Source organism: Rhipicephalus microplus, chromosome 3 (assembly GCF_043290135.1).
Source record: "Rhipicephalus microplus isolate Deutch F79 chromosome 3, USDA_Rmic, whole genome shotgun sequence".
NCBI classification, from domain to species: domain Eukaryota; kingdom Metazoa; phylum Arthropoda; class Arachnida; order Ixodida; family Ixodidae; genus Rhipicephalus; species Rhipicephalus microplus.
Window position 1 is genome coordinate 107,035,056 of NC_134702.1, and position 27,901 is coordinate 107,062,956.

The 27,901-nt window shown below is 47.6% G+C and overlaps 1 protein-coding gene across 2 annotated transcripts in view; it reads left to right on the forward strand.

Moving 5' to 3' along the window:
* The first annotated feature begins 4,386 nt into the window (after positions 1-4,386).
* Positions 4,387-27,901, forward strand: part of LOC142803863 (uncharacterized) — a 30,215-nt gene continuing 6,700 nt past the window's right edge. The window contains exons 1-3 of one of the 2 annotated variants that reach the window (XM_075890116.1): positions 4,387-4,894; positions 5,987-6,060; positions 7,987-13,732. In XM_075890116.1, coding sequence (XP_075746231.1) covers positions 8,942-9,364 — 423 coding nt within the window. In that variant the 5' untranslated portion in view covers positions 4,387-4,894; positions 5,987-6,060; positions 7,987-8,941 and the 3' untranslated portion in view covers positions 9,365-13,732. Of the gene's footprint in view, positions 4,895-5,986; positions 6,061-7,986; positions 13,733-27,901 lie in introns of those variants that run through there. The other variant, XR_012894339.1, reaches the window with a different exon arrangement.

Consider the following 27,901-nt stretch of genomic DNA (forward strand, 5'->3'; position numbering starts at 1 on the left):
AAAGTTTTCTCATGATTCGTCCTTACTGAAAGTTTTGAAGGTAGCGTTCCCGTGATAACTTGAAGTCCCCATGGTAAAGTTGGTATATGAATTTCGATCTGGATAATATCTTGCATTGCTCAAGTTTTGGTAGGCTTGCCTTAATATGTAGATATAAAATTATTACACTAGACTGTCAAAAGGAAACAGAATAAATAAAACGTAAAGCTAAATTTAGGACTCTTTCAATTTTGTTAATCAAATATTGTTACCAAGGGCTCCAAATAATGTCGGCATACTCTAATTTTGGTCACACTAGTGCTTTGTAAGTTTCACCGTGGGTGTGGGAGGAGTATTATGTAGTTTTCTCTTCAAAAAGGACAATTTTTTTGGTGCCCCCCTACACACGTTTTCAACGTGCGTTTCCCAGCAGAGGTTATTAGTAAGTGTGAATCCTAGATATTTGACACAATCAGCTCTCGATATATATGGTGGCATTTTCTATAGAACATGTAAAAGAAGAAGACTTCTGCCATCGAATCAAGAACATGTTACCCTCACATCGATTCAGCTTTTCTTTTTTTTAGTTTTAAAGCTTGTTATGTCGATGTATATGTTGTATGTTGTATGATATAACAGCTTCTATGGGACTCAGTAGTAAATTTTAAAACATATGTAGAGAGGAAGAAGATTATGTGCCGCAGTAGGTCACGCCTTTAGCGAGAGGAGCCAAGCGCGAGCGTTTGCTGTGATTCCTGAGTCCGTTGCTGCCGCCCGCTTTCCGCATCAATAGACCTGCTGTGCAAGTACTACTTGTGCCAATAAACCCCGTTTCAGAGTGGTGGAGGGGCTGGGTATTTCAACCTGGAACTCCGCAACAGGAAACTACCTGCCATCCCAGAAATGGCTGAAGAAACCACCCAGCAAGGTACGACCCAGCCTCCGATGGTCATCTTGCCCACTGCGCTACGCGTGCGCGATCCACCTTTTTTCGACGGTACCGATGAGCAAGACGTAGAAGATTGGCTGTCGACATATGAAAAGGTAGGCGCAAGCAACAAGTGGGACGACACATAGAAGCTGCAATATGTACCCTTCTACCTAAAAGAGGTAGCGAGTCTCTGGTTCGACAACCACCACTCGAAATTCGCCACTTGGGGTGCTTTTAAGCTATGCATTACCGATGTATTCGGTCGCCCCGAGGTACGCAAGCTCCGTGCCGAACAGCGCCTACGGGGACGCGCACAGCTTCAGGGGGAAGGCTTCACAAGCTACATCGAGGATGTGCTCGACTTGTGCAAGCGCCTTGAACCTTCAATGATCGAAGCAGACAAGATCAAACACATCTTGAAGGGGATAGACGACGACGCCTTCCAGGTGCTGCTGGCCAAGGACCCCCGTACCATGTCCGAACTCACCACTCTTTGCCAGAGCTTCGAGGAATTGCGCAAACAACGGGTCATGACACGGCGGCCAGCGGCTACCGACGAAACTCTCGCGGCATTGACCCTAGGTGGAGACCACAACACAATCATGTCGGAAATCAAACGATATGTGCGCGAGGAGGTGGCCCGACAACTTTCGTGTCTGTCGTATCAACCGGCATCGGAACCCTCTTCTCAGCGTCTCGCGCCCGCCATCAGACAGGTAATACAGGCGCAGGTCTCTGAGGCACTGCCGCCCGTCTCTCAGACAACACCTGTCACCGCGTCATTGACTTACGCTGCTGTTGCTGCTACTCCACCACGACCTCCCCTTCGGCCTGTATATTTTTACAAGCTATTGCTTACATTCTAGAAAGTAAAACCCTGCTACTATCTACTATTCAACCTTAATTTTTTTGTTTTCCTTTGAGCAAAAAAAAAAAACAATGCCCCCACCTCTCGGAGGGAAATCTTGAGAAAATACGAATGCATTTGTTGCGCCGAGAGAGGGCACCGTTGCCACCAGACATTCGCCTTCACTGACTTCTGCCATCGCCTTGAGAGAAGCCCAGCCAGGGAACAGTCGAGAATGAGGAGCGAAGGAGCGAGCGGACAGGAGAGTGGGGATCTATAAAGCCCCTATATAGGGGCTTTGGGATCTAGCGTTCTCGGCTCTGCGTTGGTGTTTCACAGTGGCGTCTCGAGCACTCATTTGCAGGTGTTCTTGAGAGGCGCCCAGCCAGCGAATGGTCGAGAGTGATGGCGCGAGTGGAAGGGAGAGTGGGGCGCAGGGAGGAGAGAATGAACGCCGAGGGAAAAAGCGGCGAAGCACTGCACCTACCCTCTCTCGCACCACATGCTCCGGTTGCTAGGGGCGAGGATAAGCTCGCGCGCCCACGGCTGCTGCTATGGGAGAGGTAGTGAGAGCGTAGACATAAGACCTGCCGGCGCGCGGTCGCCGCCGCCGAATGCCTGACATAGCCCTACTAAGAAATGCATTCGCATTCAGAAGGTAGGGAATGGCAGATCTTGTATCTTTTTTATTTTCCAATATGCAGAGGTGAAACAGGGTAGAAGGGTTTGGAAGCAGTCCTGGGAGCAAGCAAAAGTGTCTTTTGTAGCAGGCTTGGAGCAGATAGGAGGGCCTTTTCGAGCAAGAGCAGTAAGGACATTCAGAACAGATGTAGCCCTGTTCAAATATACTCTTCAAGCAACATTTGTTTATAACTCCTTCTTTGAAACACTGATATAAATGAGCGACTGCCTTTTCGTTGTGATAAAAACTATCTGAACACCCTGGACTGGCTTTTGCCGTTATGTCTCGTATTAATATCGCATTGATAACATACACCCGCGCATCGTGTGTTCTATCCGCAGGTAAAATTAAGCGCTCTAGCGCGGGTGACGCACGCGACTGAAGCAGAAACCAAACAATGCGACCCATCTACATCGCTCTGAGAGTGCGTGCGATAACGTCACCCCCCCCCCCCCTTCTTAGGGAGGTCTGAAGACGAAGTACAGAGGAAGCGCTCTGTCGGTCTTGAAAAAGTATGAAAAGAGGCATGAGAGGGGAAAGGGGGTGCCGATCAAGCAACGACTGAGGACTTTGCTCCTAAGGGCGTGGTCGTGATCTATGCACTCTTGCTCGGCTGCCATCGCAGACGGCTTGCATACACTTTTACTTCCTGCAGTCAGATCGCGAAAAGACTGTGCGGAATTGAAATCTTCTTCAGGGGCGCTATGCAGGATCGGCCGAGTTTCGCAAAACTCAGGATCTTGCCGAGCTCTGGCGACACACCCTTATGAACGAGCCAGCAGTATGAAAAAGTAAAATCCACCCCTCAGCGCGCTGTGTTTCATTGGTTACGATGGAGCCAGTCATTGCGTCAAAGATGGTCGACGAAATTGGGCGGTGTTTTAAAACCAGATGCATCTTCTTTCATTTGTTTGTCGTTCCACTGAGTGCAGAAGTGCACCCTGTCATAACTAAGGACTGGCAGTGCAAGAGACGCCCATCAGCTCTGCTCTCTCAAGCGGTGCTCGTCGACGAGAACGCTTTCTGCGTCCCACAAGAGCACGGGAACACTCCCAAGTGCACTGCAGGGAACACGCACCGGCATGCCAGGGACACGCGGTCCGCGTCGCACACGAACGCTGTGACACGTAGTCGGCGTTTCAGGAGAAGCGCATGCATGGACAGAGGGCGTTCACCGCATCAAACGCCGACAGTCACAGCCAACGTTTTTAGGTCACAGCAGCACCATCACAGTCACGAGTTGAACTCGGGCTTTCCCAGAATCAATCGGTTTGTATCCGAGTTCACGCCTCCAACAGTTTGATTGACAGACACCTGCTACAAATATCGAGTCCGCCCAACACTTTTGCTCTTGCCGAGGAGCAGTGCTAACGCCGCAACACCAGCGAGAGCACGGTTCATCTACCACCTTTATCGCGCAGACTACGCACACACGCACGCAGAATTAAAAGTTTAGTCACCATGGATATGTGGCTACTATGAGGGAGATTTAGAATAGCGCACCGTGATCCCTTGCGGTGTGGTCGCTGCCACTGCGCATGCGTTGTAACGCGAGCCGCCGTTCACGTTCGCGGCCCACCCGCAAAAAATCCGAAATAGCGTGCGGCGATCGCGGCCCGCGAATTGCTGGCTGCGGCTTTCGAGCATTAGGGTTTGCTTTCGGAGCAAAAGTCTGTAGACTTTTCCCAAGGGGGAGCTCACGCTATTCTAAAACTCATATGGCGCCGGCAACTAAAAGCAACGCCCGCAACACCTGCGAACGTTATTCTAAACCTGCCTATGTCTCGTATTCAATTTCAACGCACTCACAACATATCCAATCACAGCCGCGTTGCGGACTAAGGTCCCTAGATGAAACTTGTTTCATCTAGGTTTCATCTAGGGACCTTATTGCGGACAAGATGCGAGCGTCCCTGGTGACCACCTGTTCTTACATTTATCCGCAATTACGGCCGCAATACTTGATTGAAGCTAAACGAGCAGAATGAAATTGCTGCATGTGCAGCCTTTGCCTTCGAGAGTGGAAATTTCTATGCTGCAGGTGGAACGAAAGAGCTATATTCGCAATGCACACGAACTATAGGTGGCGCGCGTGGCGATTCAAGATGGAGGACCGAGAGATAATCAACTTGTTCACTGCACGTAGCGTGTCGTAGCAGGCCGGCCTTTTGTAGTCTCAGTCAGAGTTGATTCTGAACGGCTGTAAAATTCCGCTGCCTTTTACAAAGCAGCTATCACTAGCGAATATTATGGCACACCTCGAAGCTTCTGAAAAAAATGATTCGGTGTCTCATCGAGAGAAGAGGTTTTGAACGCCGGCCACCTTATTTGTTGTGGCGTCAAAGCATGCAACATTGACGCCGTTGCCATTCAAGGACTCTGCCTGCAAACGTCCCATGTTCGAGGGAAGCCTCATGAGCTGGAGCTTGTTTTCGACGTGAACAGTCGCATCAAGGTACTACGTACTACGTGAGCTTTATGCGGTCACAGTGGCTGCGCATATGTCTACACCGAACCGTCACGTACCCTATGTAAATATCAATGACTAGCATGTTCAATAAGTAATGCGTACGTGCTCGACATCGCGCCGTCACGAACAATAAGTGCGTACGCGCTTATCTTACCGCACAGTATCTATAAAAACGACGATATGGCTGTGTGCGTTTTCGGAGTAGGCCAGAAAAAGTACGCTGTTCTCGTTTGCAAATTGGATTTTGATCGAAGGTAGTTAGTGCACAATATAAGATAGAGATTAGGCAGCTAGCGACGGCGCGGAGCTGCGGACCCTGTTACGTTCGTATGCAATGAGCTCGCGAGGTGAAGGACGTGCGCTTCAGTCAGTGTGCCGCCCATGAAATTTGCTTATTCTGTTTCGCCTGCCTCAGCAACGAAAACAAAGCAAGATGCTTGGAGTGGGGTTGAAAGCACGATCGTACAGCCTACGTGGGTTAGAAAAAAAAGCGCTGCGAATAGCCAAAACCCAAGCATTAATGGGTGTACGTTACGGTGAAAACTTTTTGTAATGCGCTCCTGGTATTCCGTTGAGTATGAAACAGGCTGTACCTTGCCATTTTTTCCTGCATTGCGTGCTGCACTTCTGTACATCAAAATTTTATTGTATTTTTGCCAAACACTCAAAATCCATGCACAGTGGAGATAAACTGTGTGTATGATGCAAGTGGTCAAGCAGTGTTCTTAACTGAATTTTAGCCCACTATAATTATGGCGCGCTTAAATAATGAAACGTTACCCAAGCAACCAAATTTTTTGTTGTAAACAAAACTGCAGTAGTAAGAATACCTAAAATCAGTTTGCAGATTTTATGCTTTTATAACTGACCCAATTAAAGCATTCTTAGGTAAACTTTGGGTGGTTATGGTGCATGTGAGGATATGGTGGACCAAGTTTGACAGTTTCCATCCGCCATCTGGAAGCAGCTTTCCTTTCTGAGCCTAGGTGACTAACGCAGTAGTGCAATCTTTATTTGGAAGAAGTGTTACCATATTCTCAAAGGTGGCTTATGTGCATAACCTACTTTTTTCTGCAGGGCCACTGCTCCTGCAAGGCCGGAAACTCTGAGCATTGCAAACATATGATTGCAATGTTGCTACATGTTAACAGGCAAGGAGCAGTTTTCTCACTTTATTCAATTTTATAAAACACCAGCCAAGCATACAAATAGCAAAACAACACGATCTAAACTTCCATCAATGTTTTCAACAGTGATGAAACTTGTAGCTGGGTGCTTTGGTTTACAATTGAAGGTAAAACTGGTATGTGCTTATAAACTCGGCAGGAACTTGAAAAGAATGAACATGAACAGGCGCCAACTTTCAGCTTTTATTTATCATCACCCTACGATATATATTCATGATACAGACATTTGCAAGTGCACATAGTCACATGGTCATAATCAAACAGGTTACAAAAAGGCATGCAAAAATTTGCACTCACTATCAAATGATGATACTGATCTGTCGCTATCACAAGTATTGCCTCTTACAGCAACTGGCCTTCTCACACTCTCAGGCATAGCATACACACTATTCGAATCCATGGTGTCCAAAACTCAGAAACAAACATTAGAGGTGGTTCTAATTTTCCCTTCGCCACTTTCGGCTTATGGCATTTAATGCTGCAGCAGCCAGAATTCAAATGCACTGATGCCTCTGGTGCCTCTAGTATGATCCAGTGGGGCTACTGTCTCAACAGAAATTGTTCGTAAACTCAGATGGTATTACCAGAAGCTGCACCACCAAAAATATTTGTGCGAAAACCTTTCACAGCATTTTTTTTTTCAATTTGCCTCTCCTCAATCAAGCCGGCAAAACGACGGGAACGCTAGTGAGCGTCGGCGATCGAATGTCGCGGCATCGGCTGTGCGGGAATTTATATCCCTCGGCGCGAGGGTTTCTCGAATAGTCAAATTGTATCGAGAACGCCGTGATAGCGTTTGTTAGAAACGCTGTTCGTTCGAAACGCTCGAAGCGTTGTTCGACAGCGTTTGTTCGAAACGCTGTGAAAACAGCGATAGCACAGGCCTGCGCAGCCAGACCGAAAAAACAAAACACAAATAAGCAAACCCAATGCATGGTTTGCGGCATTACCCCCCCTTTAAGAGTGCATCGACCCGATACTAACATAAGGGACAGTCCACACAAATTAAAATAAAAGTTCGTCATCGTCCGTAGAAAGGTTTTAAGCGAACCACGTGGACGAGTTCGGGCCGCGTGCGTCGTCGTGATGTACGGGAGTCACCATCGGGGATCACTTCGTACGTTAGTTCGCCAACACGCCGTAGAATCTGGTAGGGTCCGAAATAGCGTCGTAGAAGTTTCTCACTGAGTCCACGTCGTCGAATGGGAGTCCAAACCCACACACGATCTCCAGGATGGTACTCGGCGTCGAAGATTGTAGCGTCCGGCATCCAGCAGTTGCTGGTCCGTTATACGAGCTCGAGCGAGCTGGCGGGCCTCCTCCGCACGTTGGAGGTATCCTTGGACGTCGGCGTTGAGGTCGTCGTCTTCTACGTTCGGAAGCATGGCGTCGAGCATCGTAGTCGGCCGTCTTCCGTAGACGAGTTCGAACGGTGTCATCTGCGTGGTTTCTTGGATAGCCGTGTTGTACGCAAACGTGACGTACCGGAGGACTTCGTCCCACGTCTTATGTTCAACGTCGACGTACAATGCCGCAAACCATGCATTGGGTTTGTTTATTTGTGTTTTGTTTTTCCGGCCTGGCTGCGCCGGCCTGTGCTATCGCTGTTTTCACAGCGTTTCGAACAAACGCTGTCGAACAACGCTTCGAGCGTTTCGAACGAACAGCGTTTCTAACAAACGCTATCACGGCGTTCTCGATACAATTTGACTATTCGAGAAACCCTTGCGCCGAGGGATATAAATTCCCGCACAGCCGATGCCGCGACATTCGATCGCCGACGCTCACTAGCGTGCCCGTCGTTTTGCCGGCCGCTGCTTCGCCGACTGTGTATTCTTTCAGTTGTTAGGGGAGCACAGGTTCGCTCCAATAAACTTGTTTTCCTTATAGACAACTGCGTCGTCCTTTGCTGCGTGACATCTGGTGGAGGTGCGGGGTACATGAACCCTAAGCCATTGCCAAGCCGACAAGCAAGCCCAACACGACAAGCACGCCCAACTCGTGTCAGCCGCCGACAGCAAGGCCTTCAGCCAGAGTTTGGACTGCTCCCGGATAAAAAAAGGAAAGAAGACGTAAAAACCACGATGATCAACGCAGGCACCATGACCAGCGCTACCAACCCTCCCGTCGTTCTGCAACAACCTCGTGAGCCCCCATCATTCCGAGGATCCCCTGGTGAAGACCCGGAAGAGTAGCTGGAGTGCATCCGCATCTTTAACAGGTGGGATGACGAAGAAACGTTTCGTCATGTCTTCTATTTGGAGGATGCAGCTCGAACGTGGTTTGAGAACCATGAAGGCTCCCTAACCGACTGGACTGTCTTTTAAGAGCGAATTCCTCAAAACATTCGCTGCGGTTGTGCTGAAAGAACGAGCCGCCCTTTTGTTGGAGACGCGAATGCAACACCCTAACAAAGGTGTTGTACTGTTCGCTGAGGGGATGAAGATGCTGTTCCGGAGAGCTGACCCCGAAACGGCAGAAGAGAAGAAGGTGCGCTTTCTGATGTGGGGAGTTAAACAAGAGCTCTTCGCTGGACTCATCCGCAACCCCCCTAAGACCGTCGCTGAGTTTGTCACCGAGGCTTCGATGATCGAGAGGACCTTGGATATGCGTTCGCGGCAATAGACCACTCAACACCCTTTCGGTGAGCCCGGTAAACGCCCCTGGATTGGCGACGGAAGACTTGCGGGAGACCATCCGCGCCGTCGTTCGCCACGAACTGAGGAAATTGTTCCCAGCAACGCCGCAGCTCCAAGTCGCCTCCCTCACTGACGTCGTCCGCGAGGAGGTTCAGCAAGCACTGGGGAATTCCACGCCGTCGGAAGCATCTTGCAAACCACAAGCGATGACCTACTCCGCTGCTGCTCGTCGACCCCGACCCGTCCCAACCCGTTATCAAGAGGCCCCGCCGTACCGCCACCCAATGTCGCCCGCCCGACCCCCTGTAACCCGAAACCAGGCGCCCAGGAAGACCGAGGTGTGGCGAACGCCAGATAATCGTCCGCTGTGCTACCACTGCGGAGAGGCCGACCACGTCTACCGCCGCTGCCCGTACAAAAGGCTGGGTTTGCGTGGGTTCTCCGTCGACGCACCCTGCCCGCGAGCCGGCCAGCGCCCATTTGAGATCGAAGAATACCTGTCGAACAGCAGCCGTGGACCATTCCGTTTCAACCGTTCGCCGTCGCCCTACTCGTACCAATCCCCCAACCGTCGCAGCAATGCTGACTTCGCCCGTGGAAGGTCCCCCAGCCCACGAGGGGGAAACTAAAAGCAGCAACTTCTGGAGGTGAAGTTGCACAACGGCGAGAAAATGAAAACCCAATGCATGGTTTGCGGCAATATTACCAACATCAGAAGTGGTTAACTGATATGTATCCCTTATGCTTGCGAGGACAGTAGTCCTGGCTAGTGCCACCTAAACCAACTTTGGAGGATGGCGCCTAACTCCAAATGATGTTAACTCAACATGACGCCTGCATCATTAGAGTCATGGGCAATATTTAGGTTTATATAATTAGGTAGCAAGCATCACAATTGACACTGCACTGGCATTATGGCTACACAGGGCCTTTTTCTAAAACTGTTTCGAGACCTGGTGTGGTACTATGGTAGAATGTTTGAATGCCCCAAAGAATCACCAATGTTTGTTCTCGCCATTCCTAGGTAGATGAAAACTGTCAATCACCTTTCTCGCATTACCTGCTTACCGCGACCCATGATAACAGGTATGGGCCACATGTGTCTTGAAGAAAGGTTTAGACGATGTACGTGACATGATTGTCCCGTTATTCATATCATGATCAACCACATATATTCTCAAAACCCTCTCATCTTTCCATACTAATTTTGGTCTACCCCAAGTCAAGAAGGCGATCAGAAGGCATAGCATCCAGGCGTAGGCGGCGAGACAGATAGCCTGCAGTTCGCTAAGAAATACTTCCAATTTAAGACAGAAGATCAATTCTTCCTCAAATAAACTAAACATCAATACGAAGTTACCGAACTATAATGAGGTAATGACGAAATGTACATGCTTCGCTAAACAAATGTGAAAAATATCAACAATGGATAGATTATTGTCATTTAATTCCACTGCAAGAACGTGCTAATGCACAAAATGAAACAAACCCAAACACATTACATGCAGTAAAAAAAAATGCATGCTACTGAAGCCTTAGAATACATGGGAGATATGGCCCTACCCTCTGCCCATAAGATATGTGTAATGTCACTCGTCATGTGCTCTATACACAGCCATGGTGTGAGCAGTGGGAAGCATCAATGGGTTTGCGAATAATAATGCGGTAGCATTGAAGGGCTCGTTTCACAAAAATTCCGGCGTCGGGATCGTTGGTTGTGAGTGAACAATCATCTTGTCCATGATTGAAAAATCGAGACATATGCGAATAAAATAAGTAAAGAATTTCCGGGTCCAAGTGAGGATTGAGCTCAGGCCATTTGCGTGGCTAGCAGGTGTTCTACCACACAGCTATGCATATACTTAGGAGTACATCGGAAATAACTTCCTCAGCTCGGAAATGCAGTAGAAATAACTCTCTTCACAAACACGCATGTCCTGGGTGGGGGGGGGGGGGGTACAACTGTGCATTGACATAGAAGAAGATGGCTTTCGTTTTCAAGTCTTCTTAGGTGATTGCCCAAGGGACCCTGTGTGTCGGTCCATTATCTCAATAGTCTTTACATAGCACAATGGTGTGTTATCCCTCATGTTGTGGTGCTCAGCTTATTTAGCTTCCTCATTGACCTCAGTTTCTGACTACCTGTATAATAAGTTCTACTACATTTCATTGCAAACACAAGTTCCATAATATCACTCAAACATTTTCTCAGAGAGAATAGGGGAGGAGAGATTTACAATTCCACCAATCACAATAAATATTTCATCAAGGACGCCGACGACTTCCCAAGGTACAGGTTCCTTCAGAACTTTAAAAACTTTCATCCTCTGGATTGCACGCTCGACGTGCACACATGCCCTGGCTATTTTTAGAGTCTTTTCCGAGTCTTTTGCCGTGAACTGCAGCTGTCCACGAAAAAACGGAGGCTGCACAACCCCCAGCCCAAGGTTTTTGCGTAGCGAGCCCAAGTTGAAACCTTTGTCAACCATGACATCATCTTCAAAACTGTCGAGTTTTTCTTGAACTCCCGATTTCTCTACGCAAGTCCTGTCCGACGCTCGGCCTCCGAAACCACAGCTCACAAAAGTAATTAAGCCAGCAGGTGAGACGCCAACAAGAAGCTTTGCTGTGTGTGTACCTTTGTAATGAGAGTATGTTATAATTCTACAAGAAGCACAGTGCGATTTTTCTACTGCAACCTCTGTGCAGTCTAGCACAACACGTACCTCTTTATATTCTTCAAAGCATTGAGGCAGATTGCTTGCAATTTATTGTTTGTTTGGCCATGAAATTGGACACTTCACTACCGCTGCAAGGTTACAGTGTGCTGTAGAAGTGGCGAGAGATGGTTGTGCGGCTCACAGAAAATAGAGGTGCTATACTCACAAAGGGTAAGCAAGTTTTCAATCGCACAAGAACGAGAATGACTCGTTCAAGAGTAGACTCTTCAGCTACTGCATCTTCAATCCTGCTCACTTCATTACTAATGGCTACAAGCAAAGTCATTGACGACACACTAGTAAAAGCAAGCACAGTATTATCTGATGTCAGCATATCTACAAGCCTGAACTGCTTCCCTATAATGGAGTCTACATCGACCTGGATGCCTTCGTCTTGTGTGCACATGATGTCTGTTGCATCCTTCATGCACTGCAAAAGCTGAAGGGCTTCTGCAACCTCCACTGTTGGTACAGCTGTAGCAGTTGCACCACTAGCACATGGATGTGATGCAGTTTCCTAGCCCTGCTCTTGTACCTGCACGCAAGAAAGATTTCCCATAAAGACAGATTCAAGCCAATGCAAGAGTGCTGAGAATCTTCTAATTCTTGGAAGAAATGACGTCAAAATGATTTAAGTTGTCTTAGCTTAATTGCTATAAAAAAGCAACTACATAGCTCGTTCGGCTTTGTAATTGTTTTTAAATGCTTCATAGCATCACATGTATACACAGTTGCCTAACGACTTATAATGCGTGCCATAGTGTGATGCCATGATCTTATACTGTTTATATCAATTCGTGCATACGGTTGAACCCTTTTATAAGAGGCATACACCGGGGAGCAATTCTTGTCATGTACATGAGATGTCTCTTATGAGCAGGGCACCACGTAAGCATTTTCTTATGAGCCCCTATTTAAATGTACGCACACAAGTGTCTCTTATATCCAATTGTTTCTTACATTAGTGTCTCTTATGAATGGGTTTGACTGTATCAGTGTTCTGGCCTTTCACTCCCTGTTTATCTTGTCAGCTGCTTGACTCATTGTTTCTGTGATAAAGTGGCATGTTGAGATTTTTGACTACGGAGCAAAATATGAGAAAATTTAAGGTACATGCTGCAACAACCCTATTTTGAAACAAGAGTATGAATGCTTGCAATAGGTAAAATGTAGCATATTTTTTTCCTGAAGCGTCTCTAAAAATCAGTAGAAGTTTTCACTTTATATTCGATAATAGTGCATAACTTGATTTGCATTCCTTGAGCTGTTTTGTAATTTTACCCTGTGCATACCTTGCATACTAGCTTGTGCTGCTCACTTCATTCTCCGCTGTCGTCCTGCCAGCTATTAATCGTGCAAGTATCGAAGGTTAGATCAGTGTACGGCTTATGGTGGTAAAAAAGTTGCCAGAGGGTGTAACAATGCTTTGAGGGATACGTGCTTCAAGCTATCGACATAACGTTGTTCTCTCTTGTTAGTATAAATCCTTATTTTAGTTTCCAAGCGTTCACCCTAGATGCTACAATAGCACTACATATTACAGCATATGATTGAGCCTTTACATCACAAAGGGCTTCATCGGGGTTCTCTTCACAAGGTGACACACGCATAGGTTGAGCAGGCTCCCAACATGCTCCTTGAGAAGCTGATCCTGCACAAAAGTAAAGTGAAAGAATTCGTAAACATTCTGCATTACAAAAGAGTATACAGGCACAGTGACAGCTCATAGTGTACTTACGCTATGTTGAACATGCAAGCCTGAGGCAGTTTATATTAAAGAGTGATTGAAAACTGCTTTATCTCGGCCATAGCACGACATGGGTATACTTTGAATAGTTGTAGATTGGTTTACATTTTCTAGCCCCAGATGAGTGCAAGCAGCTCTACTGAGCAGCACATTTTTATTCTTGTTTACAGTGATGTAGTCTAGCCATGTGAGTAATGCTTTAAATTAGCCCTGTTATGTCCCGAATTTCAAGATATTATCTGGTATCAAAGGTTGGCAAACTCACAAGTGAACTCGCTCAAACTCGAAGTGGCGAGTCTGTGTATGAGTGAGTCGGGGTAAGTAATTTAGTCAATTTGAGTTTGATTGAGAAAATGTTTTGTAAGCCTGAGGCCGAATGAGCCCTAAGGGCAAAATGTATTTGCCGAGCGTGAGTGAGCTCCACACGTTTTGCTGACATACGTCTGGCATAAATACATCTTGTGACCACCTGAAATCACTGCAAAGAAGCTAATTTTTGGAGAGTAAAAGAGTGTAACTGAAAGCTCCCACTTTCTGTCCTGTCATTTCTTCACTGCTTGAGCTGGAGCACGAGAAAATGCCAGTTGGACAATGTCACAAGCCACATTGTATGCCTCTTTAGTTTTTTTTTTTTTTTGCTGCAGACATTTTACAACATGCACTCGAAACTGCACAGCAGCTCTTTCATGTCAAATTGTCAGGGCGATAAGTTTTGGCTGCCAATCAGTCTGGCTCGTTTACGGTTCGTCAACCATGCATTTCTGTAGCCAGCTGTTGCATTTTTTTAAAGACTTAGGCACTTTCAAGTTTCTTTCAAATGTGATTGTAAGGCACAGACTCAACACAAAGGACAACAGAGACACAAAGGCTGTGTGAACTCTACATAAGGACAAACAAAAACACGCTCTGTGTGTGTATTCTTTGTGCCTTTGTTTCTCGAAGTGGTGAGTGCACGTTTCAACCAATTGCTAATATTGGTGTCATGCACTTATGACACTTTTCATGAGTTTTGTTGTGTGCATTCTTAGCAGTTCCATGACGCACAATTCAGTGGTAGCCTTAGTGTCGGGTAGCATTGTTTTGCAGTGTTTGCAACATCATGGTAGTTGCAGAAGAAATTAGAATCCTAAGAAATCTAGGAGAGATGAAACCTTTGCCTATGGATAGTGTAGAGATCGCTGACAGCCAGTAGTGCTTAAATAGCTTGCAGCACTTCCAGAACAGAACTGAATTGGTTTGACATTACACAACTGACTATTTTCTTACAACTGACTATCTTATATTTTAGTTACATTTTTAGTACATGGGGCATCTATATCTCCTCTTCTACGAGCTGTTCTTGTCAGTTTAATCAGTGTGGTGGTTTGCTGCACATGCTCTCTGGCGTATTGCATCCGGGTAAAGATACTTCCCGAATCAAGGCATTCTTTTGGTGGCCTTACTCCCTCTGTTGGCAATGGTTCAAGAGTATCCAAAATTCTACGCCCGGAATGGCTTCGGCAGGCTCGCCTGTACCGTCAAGCCCTGCAAATACAACTTCTTGGGAACATTCGCACAGCAGCTAAACAAAAGAAGTGTCGTGAACTCTTCAGCCTCGTGGACCCTGTCCTGTCCCCTTTTTAGCTGTGTTCGCGCGCTGAAAAAACCTTTCAAGTGTGACTATCTATGGGCTTAGTATCTTTTCTAATCTAGCAGACCAAATGCCGACTAATTAATAATATACCACAGTGCGACCCACTTATGGTAAATTCCACAGCCTTCCAAGGTTTCTTTGTTGTATGCCCTGTGTGGCGTGTCATAATAAATGTTAATAATAACAAACATGCCATGCTCATGTCTAGCAGAGGCATGAGCATCTCGCGCTGCTGCTTCCTGAATCCTTGCCAGGTCTTCTTTTTCATGTGTTCTTATGGGCAAGCTCCGCGAAGGCACAGCTGTCTTTTTCAGTCGTCTTCGATTAGGCGTCCACGATTTGGGATCTATATAAAATGAGGATTGAAATGAAATCCTGCAATTTCATGTGCCACAACAACAATCTAATTTAGTGCATTACAGAAAAGCACATTTCAAATATCTTAGTGTTAAACGAGCATTCAATGCATGCGTGGTAGCCAAGTATTTTACGTAATTCTGCATTTATAACGATGCATCGGCCATTGGTGGAATTAAAAATTAAAATGTTTTGTTGGTTAAACCAGATTGCTAATGTACACTAATGAGACTTAAAAACCAGTCGCAAAGCTATCGCGCTAAAAAGCAAAGCCTGTGTCACAAGAAAATTTTTCTCACGATCAGGGCCGATTTGCATCGGGCTCGGTCCAGATCAATTGTCCCTACAATGCCACTTGCGATTAAGTGTGATTGGGATTAATACTGCCACTAGTACAAGCTCTGAAAGTACTATTTTCATAGATGCTGGCAGGCTTGTATGTGCCGCTGTTCAGAAGAGAACGAAGATGCGCGTATTGTCTTTGTTCGAATCAGTTTGACGTCCTTGTGTGCCATTATCTACAGGTTACAGTTACGTTGTAACATGACAACTGATGGAGGCGCTGGGTAATAGTCTATGCACTGTTACCACGAGGAAGATCTCGGGCCCCAACATCGACGCCTTGGTAGAAACAGCCAACCTTCGACGCAGTTGGCGACAACTAGGCCTACCACCCCAATTCAGCCCTCTTTCGGAACACTCCAGAATCATGGCATATGCGACAACTGCAAGCCAGACTGAACAGAGCGCGGCTCCGCCAGCTCCATGGCTACCAACCTCTCGAATGCCATAGCCCTTCCATGGGGAGCCCTATGAAGACGTTGAAGACTGGCTGTATCAATACGATCGAGTCGCCGTCGCCAACAAGTGGGACGAGCACCGGAAACTGCGGTATGTTTATTTCTACCTGGAGGATTCGGCGCGTATTTGGTTCGAGAACAACGAGGCCACCCTGACAACCTGGCCGGTGTTTTGCACTCAGCTGCGGAACACGTATGGTAGCGCCGACCGGAAAGAACAAGCCGAACGTCTCCTCAATTCTCGCAATCAAAGACCCAATGAAAGCGTGGCCATGTTCGTTCAGGAGATGTCTCGTCTGTTCCGTCGAGCGGACTCTGCTATGACGGAAGACAAAAAGGTACGCATTCTGATGCGGGGTGTGAAGGAGCAGCTGTTTGCAGGACTTGTACGAAACCCACCAGCTACCATGGCACAATTCCTCCGTGAAGCGGCGACAATGGAGTGAATGCTAAGACAGCGGTCTTCGCAGTATGAGCAGTCCAACAACATTGCATGTCTGTCAGCACCCTCGGTAACACCCAATGCCACGAGCGTGAGAGACCTTGCTGAGCTTGTCCGTAGCACTGTACGCGACGAGCTGCAAAAGCTTCACGCAGTGCTTTCGCTGCCTCAAGTGGCCGCTCTGACGGACGTCGTCCGTGAAGAGGTGCGGCAGCTGGTACGACCATTAGTGCCACCTCCAACCGAAGCTCCTCTGCTGACGTACGCGGAAGCTGTACGCACTCCTGCACCGGCAGCCAGCCATTTCCCCCGACCGACTAGCCTGCAGACGCCGCAGCACTTTTCGGGCCTGCCACACTATAAAAACCAACGACCGACTTGTCTGCAGATGCCGCAGTACTTCTCGGGTCCGCCACACTATGAGAATCCGCGACCTAATTTGCGGAAATCTAGCGTGTGGCGCGCTTCCGACAATCGGCCACTATGCTACCACTGTGGTGAGCCAGGTCACTTGTACCGGGAGTGCTCATACAGACAGATGGGCCTACCTGGATTTCGGCCAGACGCTCGTCAGCCCAGGGATGGGAAACAACCCGGCGCCATCGCAGAATACTTAGCAAGTCTACCGTCTCCGAATCTTCAGCGACGCCAATCACGCTCTCCATATTCTTGACGCTCTAGGTTCGCGAATCAATACTCTACTTTCGCCGATGTTGTTGCGGGACGATCCGCTAGGTCCCCAAGTCCACGCCGGGGAAACTAGAATCAGCAGCCTCCGGGGGTGAGACCGCTGTTAAGCTATCGTCAAAACAGCCTCCTCCGACCCATCCACCAACCTTCGACAATTCCTTTCAGCTGACACCTCACATCGCGGACGATGTGAGGTGTCATTCAATGTCATTCTGCTGACATTGCCGTCCTTGTCGACAATCATCCAGTGGCTCCTCTGGTCGACACCGGCGCCGACTACTCAGTTATCAGCCCTGAACTTGTGGCTGAACTCAGGAAAGTCACAACTCCTTGGGGGCATGGACCAAACCTTTGGACAGCAGGTGGTCATCTCTTGACACCAATCGGGAGATGCACCGCAAGGCTGCAAATTTGTGAGTCGACGTTCATTGCTTCTTTCGTTGTGCTTCCCGAATGCTCCCGAAAAGTTATTCTTGGCATGGATTTCCTTCGCGAGCACGGCGCTGTTATAAATCTTCGAGACTGCCTTGTAACATTTGCTGAGGACTATGGCCCGAAGCCTAGAGATACCGGTCCGCAGAAGACTGCGCTTCGCATTGTCGACGACACCGTCACACTTACGCCACGCTCCAGTATGTTTGTTACTGTACAGGGTGACATAGACCACGACGGTAGTGGTATCGCTGAAGCCAACCTTTCGGTGCTCTTGTCTCAGCAAATCTGCGTTGCCCGGGGCATAACTCAATTTAAATGTGGGACGACTGAGTTGTTGGTCACTAATTTTAGTGGAGCATACCAACATTTGGCCAAGCAAACAACTATCGCACATTTCGAAGCCATTGACGATGAAGCGTGTCCGACGATAGCCCCAATTTCTGCAGCCGTTGAAAGTGACACCGCGGTAGCCGATACAGTCGATGTCAATCCGAAGCTTTCATGTGCGCAGAAAGAGCAAATCCGCTGTATCGTGCGCATGTTTAGCGCCTGTTTCGCGTCTACATCTAAGATAAAACAAATGCCAACCGTAAAGCACCGCATTGTAACTGACCATGCGAGCGACCCATACGTCAGCACGCCTACAGAGTATCACAAAAGGAACAAGAGGCAATACGTTCTCAAGTGAGGCAGATGCTCGAAGATGGCGTAATCCAACCCTCGAACAGTCCATGGTCGTCCCCCGTCGTACTAGTAAAGAAGAAGGATGGCACTCTCCGATTTTGCGTCGGTTACCGCAAACTCAACAAAGTCACAAAGAAAGACGTTTATCCGCTTCCGCGCATCGACGACTCACTAGACCGCCTCCGATGTGCCCGATACTTCTCCTCTATGGATTTACGCAGTGGCTACTGGCAGATCGAAGTTGATGAACGCGGCCGAGAGAAAACAGCATTCATAACGCCTGATGGTCTGTACGAATTCAAGGTGCTGCCCTTCGGTCTGTGTTCTGCCCCTGCGACATTCCAGAGGATGATGGATATAGTGCTCTCCGGTCTCAAGTGGAAAGCATGCCTTGTTTACTTAGACAACGTCGTTGTCTTCTCGCAAACGTTTGAGCAGCACTTGCAGCGACTTAGATCTGTGTTTGCTGCAATTCGCACGGCATGCCTATCACTGAAACCAGAAAAATGTCATTTTGGTTACAGCGAATTAAAGTTTCTCGGCCACCTTGTTCGCCCTGGTGGTATTCGGCCGGACCCAGACAAAACGTGGGCTGTCGCAGATTTTCCACCACCTGCCAACAAACGTGATGTGCGTCGATTTTTAGGCCTTTGCGCATACTATAGACAGTTTGTGCAAAATTTCGCAAACATTGCCGAATCCCGCACTCGTCTGACAAAAGAAGATGTTCCCTTCGTGTGGGGCCCTAAGCAAACATGCGCTTTCTCCGAGCTCCAGCAGCGTCTCCAGTCTGAGCCCTTACTCGGACACTATGACGAATATGCCGACACTGAACTACACACAGACGCCAGTAACGTCGGCCTTGGTGCAGTTCTCGTCCAGTGGCAAGGCGGCGTCGAACGCCCTATTGCTTATGCGAGCCGGATTTTATCATCCGCGGAAGCGAATTACACAACCACTGAAAAGGAGTGCCTAGCTGTTGTCTGGGTAATAGCTAAATTCAGACCGTACCTGTATGGTCTCCCGTTCAGAGTTGTTACCGATCATCATGCGCTCTGCTGGTTGGCGAACCTTAAAGACCCTTCCGGACGCCATGCCAGGTGGAGCTTACGCCTTCAGCAGTTGGATTTGACAGTCGTGTACAAGTCTGCCCGGAAGAATACTGACGCGGACTGCCTTTCCCAAGCTCCTCTTAAGACAGCGTCAGGTGATCACGATTTCGACGGCCGTTTTCTCTGCGCCCTTAGTGTGTCCGACTTGGCTGAACAGCAGAAGAAGGATTCCGAGCTTCGACAATTCATCGAATATCTTGAAGGCCATACGCCGCATCCACCACCAGCATTCGCTCGTTCGTCATCAACGTTCTGCTTCGCAGAAATATTCTCTATAAAAGAAACTTCGACCCTTACGCGACTGAGTACCTGCTCGTCGTCCCGCCAGTGTTACGAGCCGATGTCTTGTCCGCCTGTCACAATGAGCCTTTCTCAGGCCACTTAGGATTCACACGTACCTTGGCCCGGATTCGCCAACACAATTACTGGCCTAAGTTAAATCGAGACGTGAAGCATTACGTGAAAACGTGTCACGAGTGCCAGCGCCGTAAAGCACCACATCAGCGCCCAGCCGGCTTTTTGAAGCCCGTTACTCCTCCGACACAACCATTCCAACAAATTGGCATGGACCTACTCGGACCTTTTCCCAAGTCTCGTGACGGCAACCGCTGGATTGTAGTCGCAACTGATTACATGACGCGCTACTGCGAAACGAAGGCATTACAACGTGGCACCGCCATTGAGATTGCCCACTTTTTTATATAGAACATCGTCCTGCGACATGGAGCACCAGCAGTTGTCATAACTGATCGTGGCACAGCTTTTACCGCCCGGATGATAAAAGACGTCATGCAGCTTAGCGGCACAGTACATCGAAAAACCACTGCATACCACCCATAAAGCAACAGCCTTACAGAGCGACTAAACAACACGATCGCCGACATGCTATCCACGTACGTTGACCAAGACCACAAAAACTGGGATGACATCCCTCTTACGTCACGTTCGCTTACAACACCGCTGTGCAAGAAACAACTGGATTCACACCATTCCGGTTGCTTCACGGCAGGGAGGTCACTACAATGCTGGATGCCATGCTTCTACCAGACAGACGCCAGATTAGTGTCAACACGAACGAATTTATCAGACTGGCAGATGCAGCTCGTAAGCTTCCAGCGAACGAATTCACAAGCAACAATGCATAGACTCATTGCGGTACAACGCTCGTTGTCGCGATGTCTCTTACCAACCCGTAGAACGAGTATGGTTGTGGACTCCTATTCGACAACGGGGCCGGTCGGAAAAGTTGTTACGCCGCTATTTTGGTCCCTGTAGAGTTCTCCGCCGTCTCAGCGAAGTAAACTACGAGGTTCTTGACGAGGACATGGCTCGTGAATTCCACCATTTACAACAACCACACGTTGTCCATGTTTCGAGGATGAAATCATTTCACCAATGCTAACTATTCGTCAAACCTCCTTGAGTAGACTTACAGTGATTGTGAACACCCCCTTTTGTACTGCTTATTGTATGTCTTTTCTTTTCATCTGGTAATTATGTTGTGACATCGGGACGATGTTCTTTGGGAAGGGGGTAATGCCACTAGTACAAGTTCTGAAAGTATTATTTCCATAGATGCTGGCAGGCTTGTATGTGCCGCTGTTCAGAAGAGGACGAAGATACGCGTGCAGAGAAAAACGATAAAGTCGTATTGCCGTTGTTCGAATCAGTTTGACGTCCTTGTGTGCCGTTATCTATCGGTTACAGTTACGTTGTAACGTGACAATATGATCGCGGTTTCGTTGACGCCTGCACCAAACATGATCCAGACAGGTTTTTGCCGTGCAACAGCGGTCAGTGTTGACTACGAAATCCGATCCGGATTGTCCCTGATCGCAATCAAAGAGCCCGCGAGGAAAGACAGTTCAAAGTGCAGTCACGCATTACAGTCTGTTAAAAAGAGCGACAGAATGCGGAAATTAAAGCTCCCTTCATTTTATGCGGGCGACAGACGCCCAGGCACTAGCTTCCTAACTCTCCAAAAGCAAAAATCAAGTGTTGCGGTGTTTACGTCCATCGTTCCGCATCGACGGCGCCGTTCATTTCAACAATATCGTAAGAGCGAAATCTTTATGCTTTTGTGAAAAATGTCAACAATTAGCATTTGGCTTACCGATGCTGCTCCAGAAGAAGTCTTCGGTAACAAAATGTGCGCTGCAAACCTTCATTGGCCGCGCCCCAGGCTTGCCTATATGGAGCTTCACCACCCACTCCTTCTTGAGTCGCACGTCCAGCGGAAACGAATGAAGGCTTATCTCATCCTTCACCGCACTGTTCGTGCACTGAGGCACGCAACACATCGTGTTGCTTTTAGATTTTTTTGCCATCGCATGCATGAAAGTTGGTAAGAAACGAGAACCCCGCCTCGCTCCACTCCTCAACTGATCATCTCTGAGATTTTGCTCTCGCCGGCCGCTACGTGGCGCAACCGTCTGTGTGGATTGCACGATAGCGATATGCACGATACCGGAGGTACCGGTGCATGATAGCAACCTGCAAAGAGTGGTTGTCAACGCAAACCAAGAGATATGGCGGATGAGTCGAGAGAAAGGCTTTGAGATGGTGGAAATAAACAGAGAGGTGCATAGGTGGGGTGGTTTTCAACGAGACAGAATTCACTTCGATGGGCGGCTAGGTCATGAGGTGGGTTGGCGACTTGCAGGACGCGCAGTAGCTTTTTTGGGGGGCAGGCGAGCCCTTTGGGGTGCAGGATAGCTAGTAACGAGGAAAAACAACCAGGGAGACTCTTCGACAGGTGGTATGGACAGACACGATTCCAAAGTGGCACCAATATCTAAGATAGGTAGAGTCCGGGGCATAAATAGACATAGCCACAAGCGCCGAGCCAATTCAGACATAGGGTATATAAACATGCAGGGTGGTAGGAACAGGCTGAAGTGGGAAGAGATAGAAGAACAGCTAAGGGAAGAGAGGCCGATGGTATACGGTTTTGTAGAAACACATCTCAGGGACATGGAACAACCTCCGAACAATCCGGACTACGCGTGGGAATATTGTAATAGAACAGAAGGCAGCAGAAAGGGGGGTGGTGTTGGGGCATTCATTCATAAAAGTACCGACTGGCAAAGGGTCAAGCAGGAGTACAAGGAACATTTATGGCTAAAAGGAAAAGTGGCAGGCCAAATGACACTCCTTGGTTTCGTGTACTTGTGGACGGGAGCAAAGGCCAGAGAGGAAAACCAGGCAATGGTAGAGTGTATATCAAAGGACATTCAGGAGTTAGGAAGAGAGTGCGAGATAACTATACTAGGAGACATGAATGCGCACATAGAAGATATAGATGGGTATATCGACCCGACAGGCAAAATGATCATGGATATGTGTGAAAGGCTTGATTTGATCATTTGCAACAGTACCGAGAAGTGTGAAGGGCAAATAACATGGGAGGTAGGAAGGCTGCAGTCGACGATAGATTATGCACTGATGTCACATAGGATGTATGATAAGCTCAGGGAATCGCACATAGATGAAGGCGGCTCCAAAAGTGTGTGTAGTGATCACAAACGTATTAAGCTAAGTTTTGGAAGAGCAGTGAAAGTAGGAAGGAGACAAGATGAGCAACTACAGGAAAATTTTTATCCAGAAAGGCAAATTGAAATAGCCTCTAAACAAATTGAGAAAGTAATCACGGAGGATAATAAGACAGTGTGGACATACACGAATCTGATTGGACTCTGAGCTAGAGCTTGCTAAGACGCGTGACAAGTCACCCCGGAAAAGAAGACACAAACCCAAAAGTTGGTGGGATGAGGAAGTTAAGAGAGCCATAGCAAAACGTCAGGAAGCCTCTAGGGAACACAGACATGCTAAGCAGCGGGATGAACCGACAGATGATGTTGAAAGAAAATGGGAAACCTTTCTAAGCTGTAGAAAGGATGCATTCTTTCTGATAAATGAAAAGATTAGAAGAAAGGGAGCTCAGTGGCTGGCAGAAGTACATAAAAAAGATAGAAAGGCAGCTGCGAAATTTTGGAACCATCTAAACTCCCTAAGAAATGAGACAAGCCTAGAGCAGAGTTTTATAACTACAGCCCAAGGTGCTAGGCTAGAAGGGGACGAAGCTATTGAATATATAAGAACAAGGGTGACAGAAAAATTTCAACAAAGAAGTACTTTATGCGCCACAATAGACAAGGACGAATCAAGTGGTGCAATGGCTCCATTTTCACAACGCGAGTGGGAAAGGGCTGAGAAAAGGGTTCCTAGTAGTACATCAACAGGCCCAGATGGCATTCCAATTAGGCTGATAAAGACATTAGGTCCGAAGTCTAAGCAGGCTTTAAGAGAGGCAGTGAGCAAAATAATAATCGATGGTGAAGTTTCCAATGGATGGAAGCTTAGCAGGATGAGCATGATCTATAAAGGAAAGGGGGACAAAGCTGACATAAACAACTACCGTCCTATAACAGTGACATCAGTGGTCTACAGGCTGGCGATGCAGATTATAAAGAAAGGCTGCAGGCATGGATAGAGGATGAGGGGGTGCTGGGGGAACTGCAGAATGGGTTTCGGAAACACAGGAGGTTGGAAGACAATCTGTTCTCACTGACGCAGTGCATCGAAATAGCAGAAAAGGAACACAGGCCCCTGTGGCTAGCATTTTTGGATATCAAGGGAGCATACGATAGCGTGGTTCAAGAGGAATTGTGGGAAATACTGGACACACTAGGCGTAAAATATGTAGTCACTAATCTTTTAAAGGGTATCTATAAAGGTAACAAGGTAGTTATAAAGTGGGAAAAACAGGCATCCAAGCTTGCAGACATAAAACAGGGGCTTAGGCAGGGGTGCCCCCTGCCACCCTTATTATTCATGATGTACCTACAAGGATTAGAGGCAAAATTAGAGGGAAGTGGACTGGGCTTCAACCTCTCTTTAGTCAAGCAAGGAAAACTTATTGATCAGGCACTACCAGCATTAATGTACGCAGATGATATAGTGCTAATGGCCAACAACAAGGAAGATTTGCAGAGATTGATGGACATCTGCGGTAATGAGGGAGATTGGTTAGATTTTAGATTCAGTAAGGAAAAATCAGCAGTCATGATTTTCAATGACAACAAAGGTAGTGAGCTCAGAATACAGGAGGTCATGCTAGAGATAACAGATAAATACAAATATCTGGGCGTATGGATAAGCAATGGGGCCGAGTACCTGAGGGAACACGAAATATACGTGACGATAAAGCTAACAGGAATGCAGCAGTGATGAAAATTAGGGCACTGTGGAATTACAATAGGTATAATGTTGTGACAGGAATATGCATGGAAAGGAGTCATGGTTCCTGGGCTGACGTTTGGCAATGCGGTCTTGTGCATGAGATGTGAAGTTCACGCAAGATTAGAAATTAAGCAACGTGGAATAGGTAGGCTTGCTTTAGGAGCTCACGGGAATACACCAAATCAGGGAGTACTACGTGATATGGGATGGACATCATTTGAGGGCAGGGAAGCTAGCAGCAAGATAAAATTTTAGAAGCGATTGAGAGAAATGGGGGAGGAGCGTTGGGCTAGGAAGGTTTTCAGCTACTTGTACATGAAGAATGTCGATACAAAATGGAGGAAGCGAACCAGGAAGTTGACTGGTAAATACTTAGAAAACAGCAGGTGGCCAAACCAAAAAGAACCATTGGTTAAGAAGGAAGTGAAGGAAACGGAGACTGACATGTGGAGAATGGGCATGATTAAGAAGTCCGCACTAGAGATCTATCGAACTTTTAAGCAGGAAATTGCCAAGGAAAGGATCTCTGATAATACTCGGGGTAGTTCTCTACTGTTTGAGGCCAGGACGGGAGTACTGCGAACTAAGACATATCGGGCCAAATACGAAGGGGTAGACACAGTATGCAGTGCGTGTGGAGAGAAAGAAGAAACTGCCGAACACTGGATAATGTTCTGTAAAGGGCTTCACCCTATAGTTTAGGATGATGGCGCAGAGTTTCTCAAAGCACTGGGGTTTAGGGGCCGGGAGGGTAAAATAGACTTTAAGCGGGTAGACTTAACTAGAAGGAGGTTATCTGACTGGTGGTTAAAGTCAAGGCACGAGTGAAAATTAAACTCTTCACTGCAAAGTACGAATCCTCAAACTCACTATTTAAGGAAATAAAATATAGTTTTTGGTTCATTAAGTATTACGGCTTGGTAGCGCTAGCCATCGCCCGATCTAAAGAGTACAGCCGTATTTATCCATCCATCCACTCATTGCGAATAGCTGTTCGAAAGAGGACGTCATATGCCCACTAACACGCCTGCGGAAAACGCGTGTTGAGTTATCAAAAATACAGCACGACAATCATGCTGAAGTTGCTGCACTGCAAAAATGTTGACTGAGTGGTGGCGCTGACGTGCTCTTAAGCGGTGTTTCTTTGATAAACATTGCAAATGTCCCACAAGCGTTTCCAACGCCACGCGCGTTCGTGCAGCCATTTTTATCAACGCTGTTATCACGCGCTCCGCACTTTCTTCATGCTACGGCCACCGCAAACAAGCTCGTAGCAAACTCGGCTGCCCGAAAAGCTCCGGCCATCCTTCATTGCACCCAAGGTGGCCGTATTCTCGTACGCCAGCATTTTAGATGCGAAGCAGCTCTCTATAGCCTGTGCAACGCTGTCCATCCGTGTCCCCGTGCCAAAGCGCCGCACCGCGTCCCCCCACCCGCCGCAGTTGTTGGAAGGGTGCCAGGTAGGTCAATTCGTGCTGCGCGTTGACGTCACTCTCTCCCTTCCCCGCCAACACACCCGGGTGGCGTTGCTTCTCCACCCGCTGGCAACACACTTCTCTCTCGCTTCACACTCTTCACCGCACATAACGCCCGACCGCACGTAGAGTAGAATTACTCTGGCAACACACTTCTCTCTCGCTTCACACTCTTCACCGCCCATAACGCCCGACCGCACGTAGAGTAGAATTACTCTTTCGGCTCATTTTTCTGCGATGAACATAAATTCAGGCCGACCACTCAGCTATTCTGTATTAATAAACATTTCACTTTTTTTACACGAAACCCGACCTGCCTCTCGTGTCTATGCGTTTCAAAGAAACGCTTACTCCAGTAAAGGCTACACCGAGTTCCACTTCAAACGGCTCATCCAGCACCCGTGTCAACGCCCCTTTCAGCCGGGTCAACGGCGGGCACACTGTTGCTGCTTTGCATCCCATAATGGTTCCCTTCGGGGAGATGGTCCATTATTGTTTACAGTTACGCGAGATCAAATCCAAAACAGTTAGCTGCCCGGCTCACTTCGTATAACATTACAATTCCCTGCTATCACATTGATCACTTCGCTTTTGCAGTGCAACTGCGACTCTCTTAGTTATGTACAACCGCCCATTTTTTTTTCCATTCTGAAAGCGCGAGCGTCAACCGTCTAGTAGGTAAGGGCAAAGAACAGAGGTGAAACGAACAAGAATATGTGAATGCGCTCTTGAGCAGACATGTGCACCTGTCAAGGGTAGGCAGTTCTGAGAACTGGACACGACCCCTACTTTTTTTGAGCAATGTTACTGCCATCATTTTCTTTCCGAACGCTGCGACCAAGTTATATAAAAACAGTTTCACCAAAAGGGCAAGGCAATGAATGCGATAGCAACAAATCGTAGGGCTGGCAGCGAATGTATTTAAATCCAATACCACATGACTCTACAAAACACTGCTGTAAGAAAAAACAGCCGCACCGTGGAGAGATGCTCTTCTCTTAGTCCCTTCGCGTTGAGTGCGTAGCACATAGATCACACGTAGAAGGGTTCACGAGCCATTTCCCCGCATGCCTGCTGTGATTACGACCACGCCATTAGAACCAAAGTTCCTGACTGCTGCTGGAGCAATCACAACCTTTACAAAACTGATACTATACTGTTTTCGCTGAAACCAAAAAGACAATGTTTCAGCCACATTTTCGGGCATGACGCCTAATGGCTTTCGCGTCTTGCGGCTAAATTATGTAGCTGCGGCATGGTATGGCGCCGAGAAAGCAAGTTTGACGCAGCAGGGGTGCTTCGGCGCAGGTAAATAAGTTTGGCCCTAATGGCTCAGCTGTTCCAACCTTGAATTTCAGCCAATTTTAATATAACTGGTAGTAGGCCCATCTCTAGCAAAAAAAAGGCAAGCCATGGTCTCTGAATATCAGTCAGTTCAACAAACTAGTTCGTTATGTTATTAAAATTTGCTTTATTGTGATAGCAGTTACATGGACGCTCTCGGCTAGATTTTGGCACCGGCATTATTCACCGTATACGTATACATATCTGTATATATGGAGACGCAAAAAAAAATCTAGAAAAAGACTGGCGTGCGGAATCGAACGTCAAACCTCTAAATTGAGTGCCAGGCGTTAACCAATGAGCCGTAAAGGAGCTTCAACGTTAAAACAGCAAGCTATTTTATATCTACCACTTACCGCTGCCGATGGGCATCTCAGAGGGGGGGGGACGGACGGACGGACTATGGTGCTTTCAGCATTACCAGCGAGATGGCGCAAGGAGCGCGTGTCGCTAGATCGTCACGACGCGCTCTCTCATCTCACATGC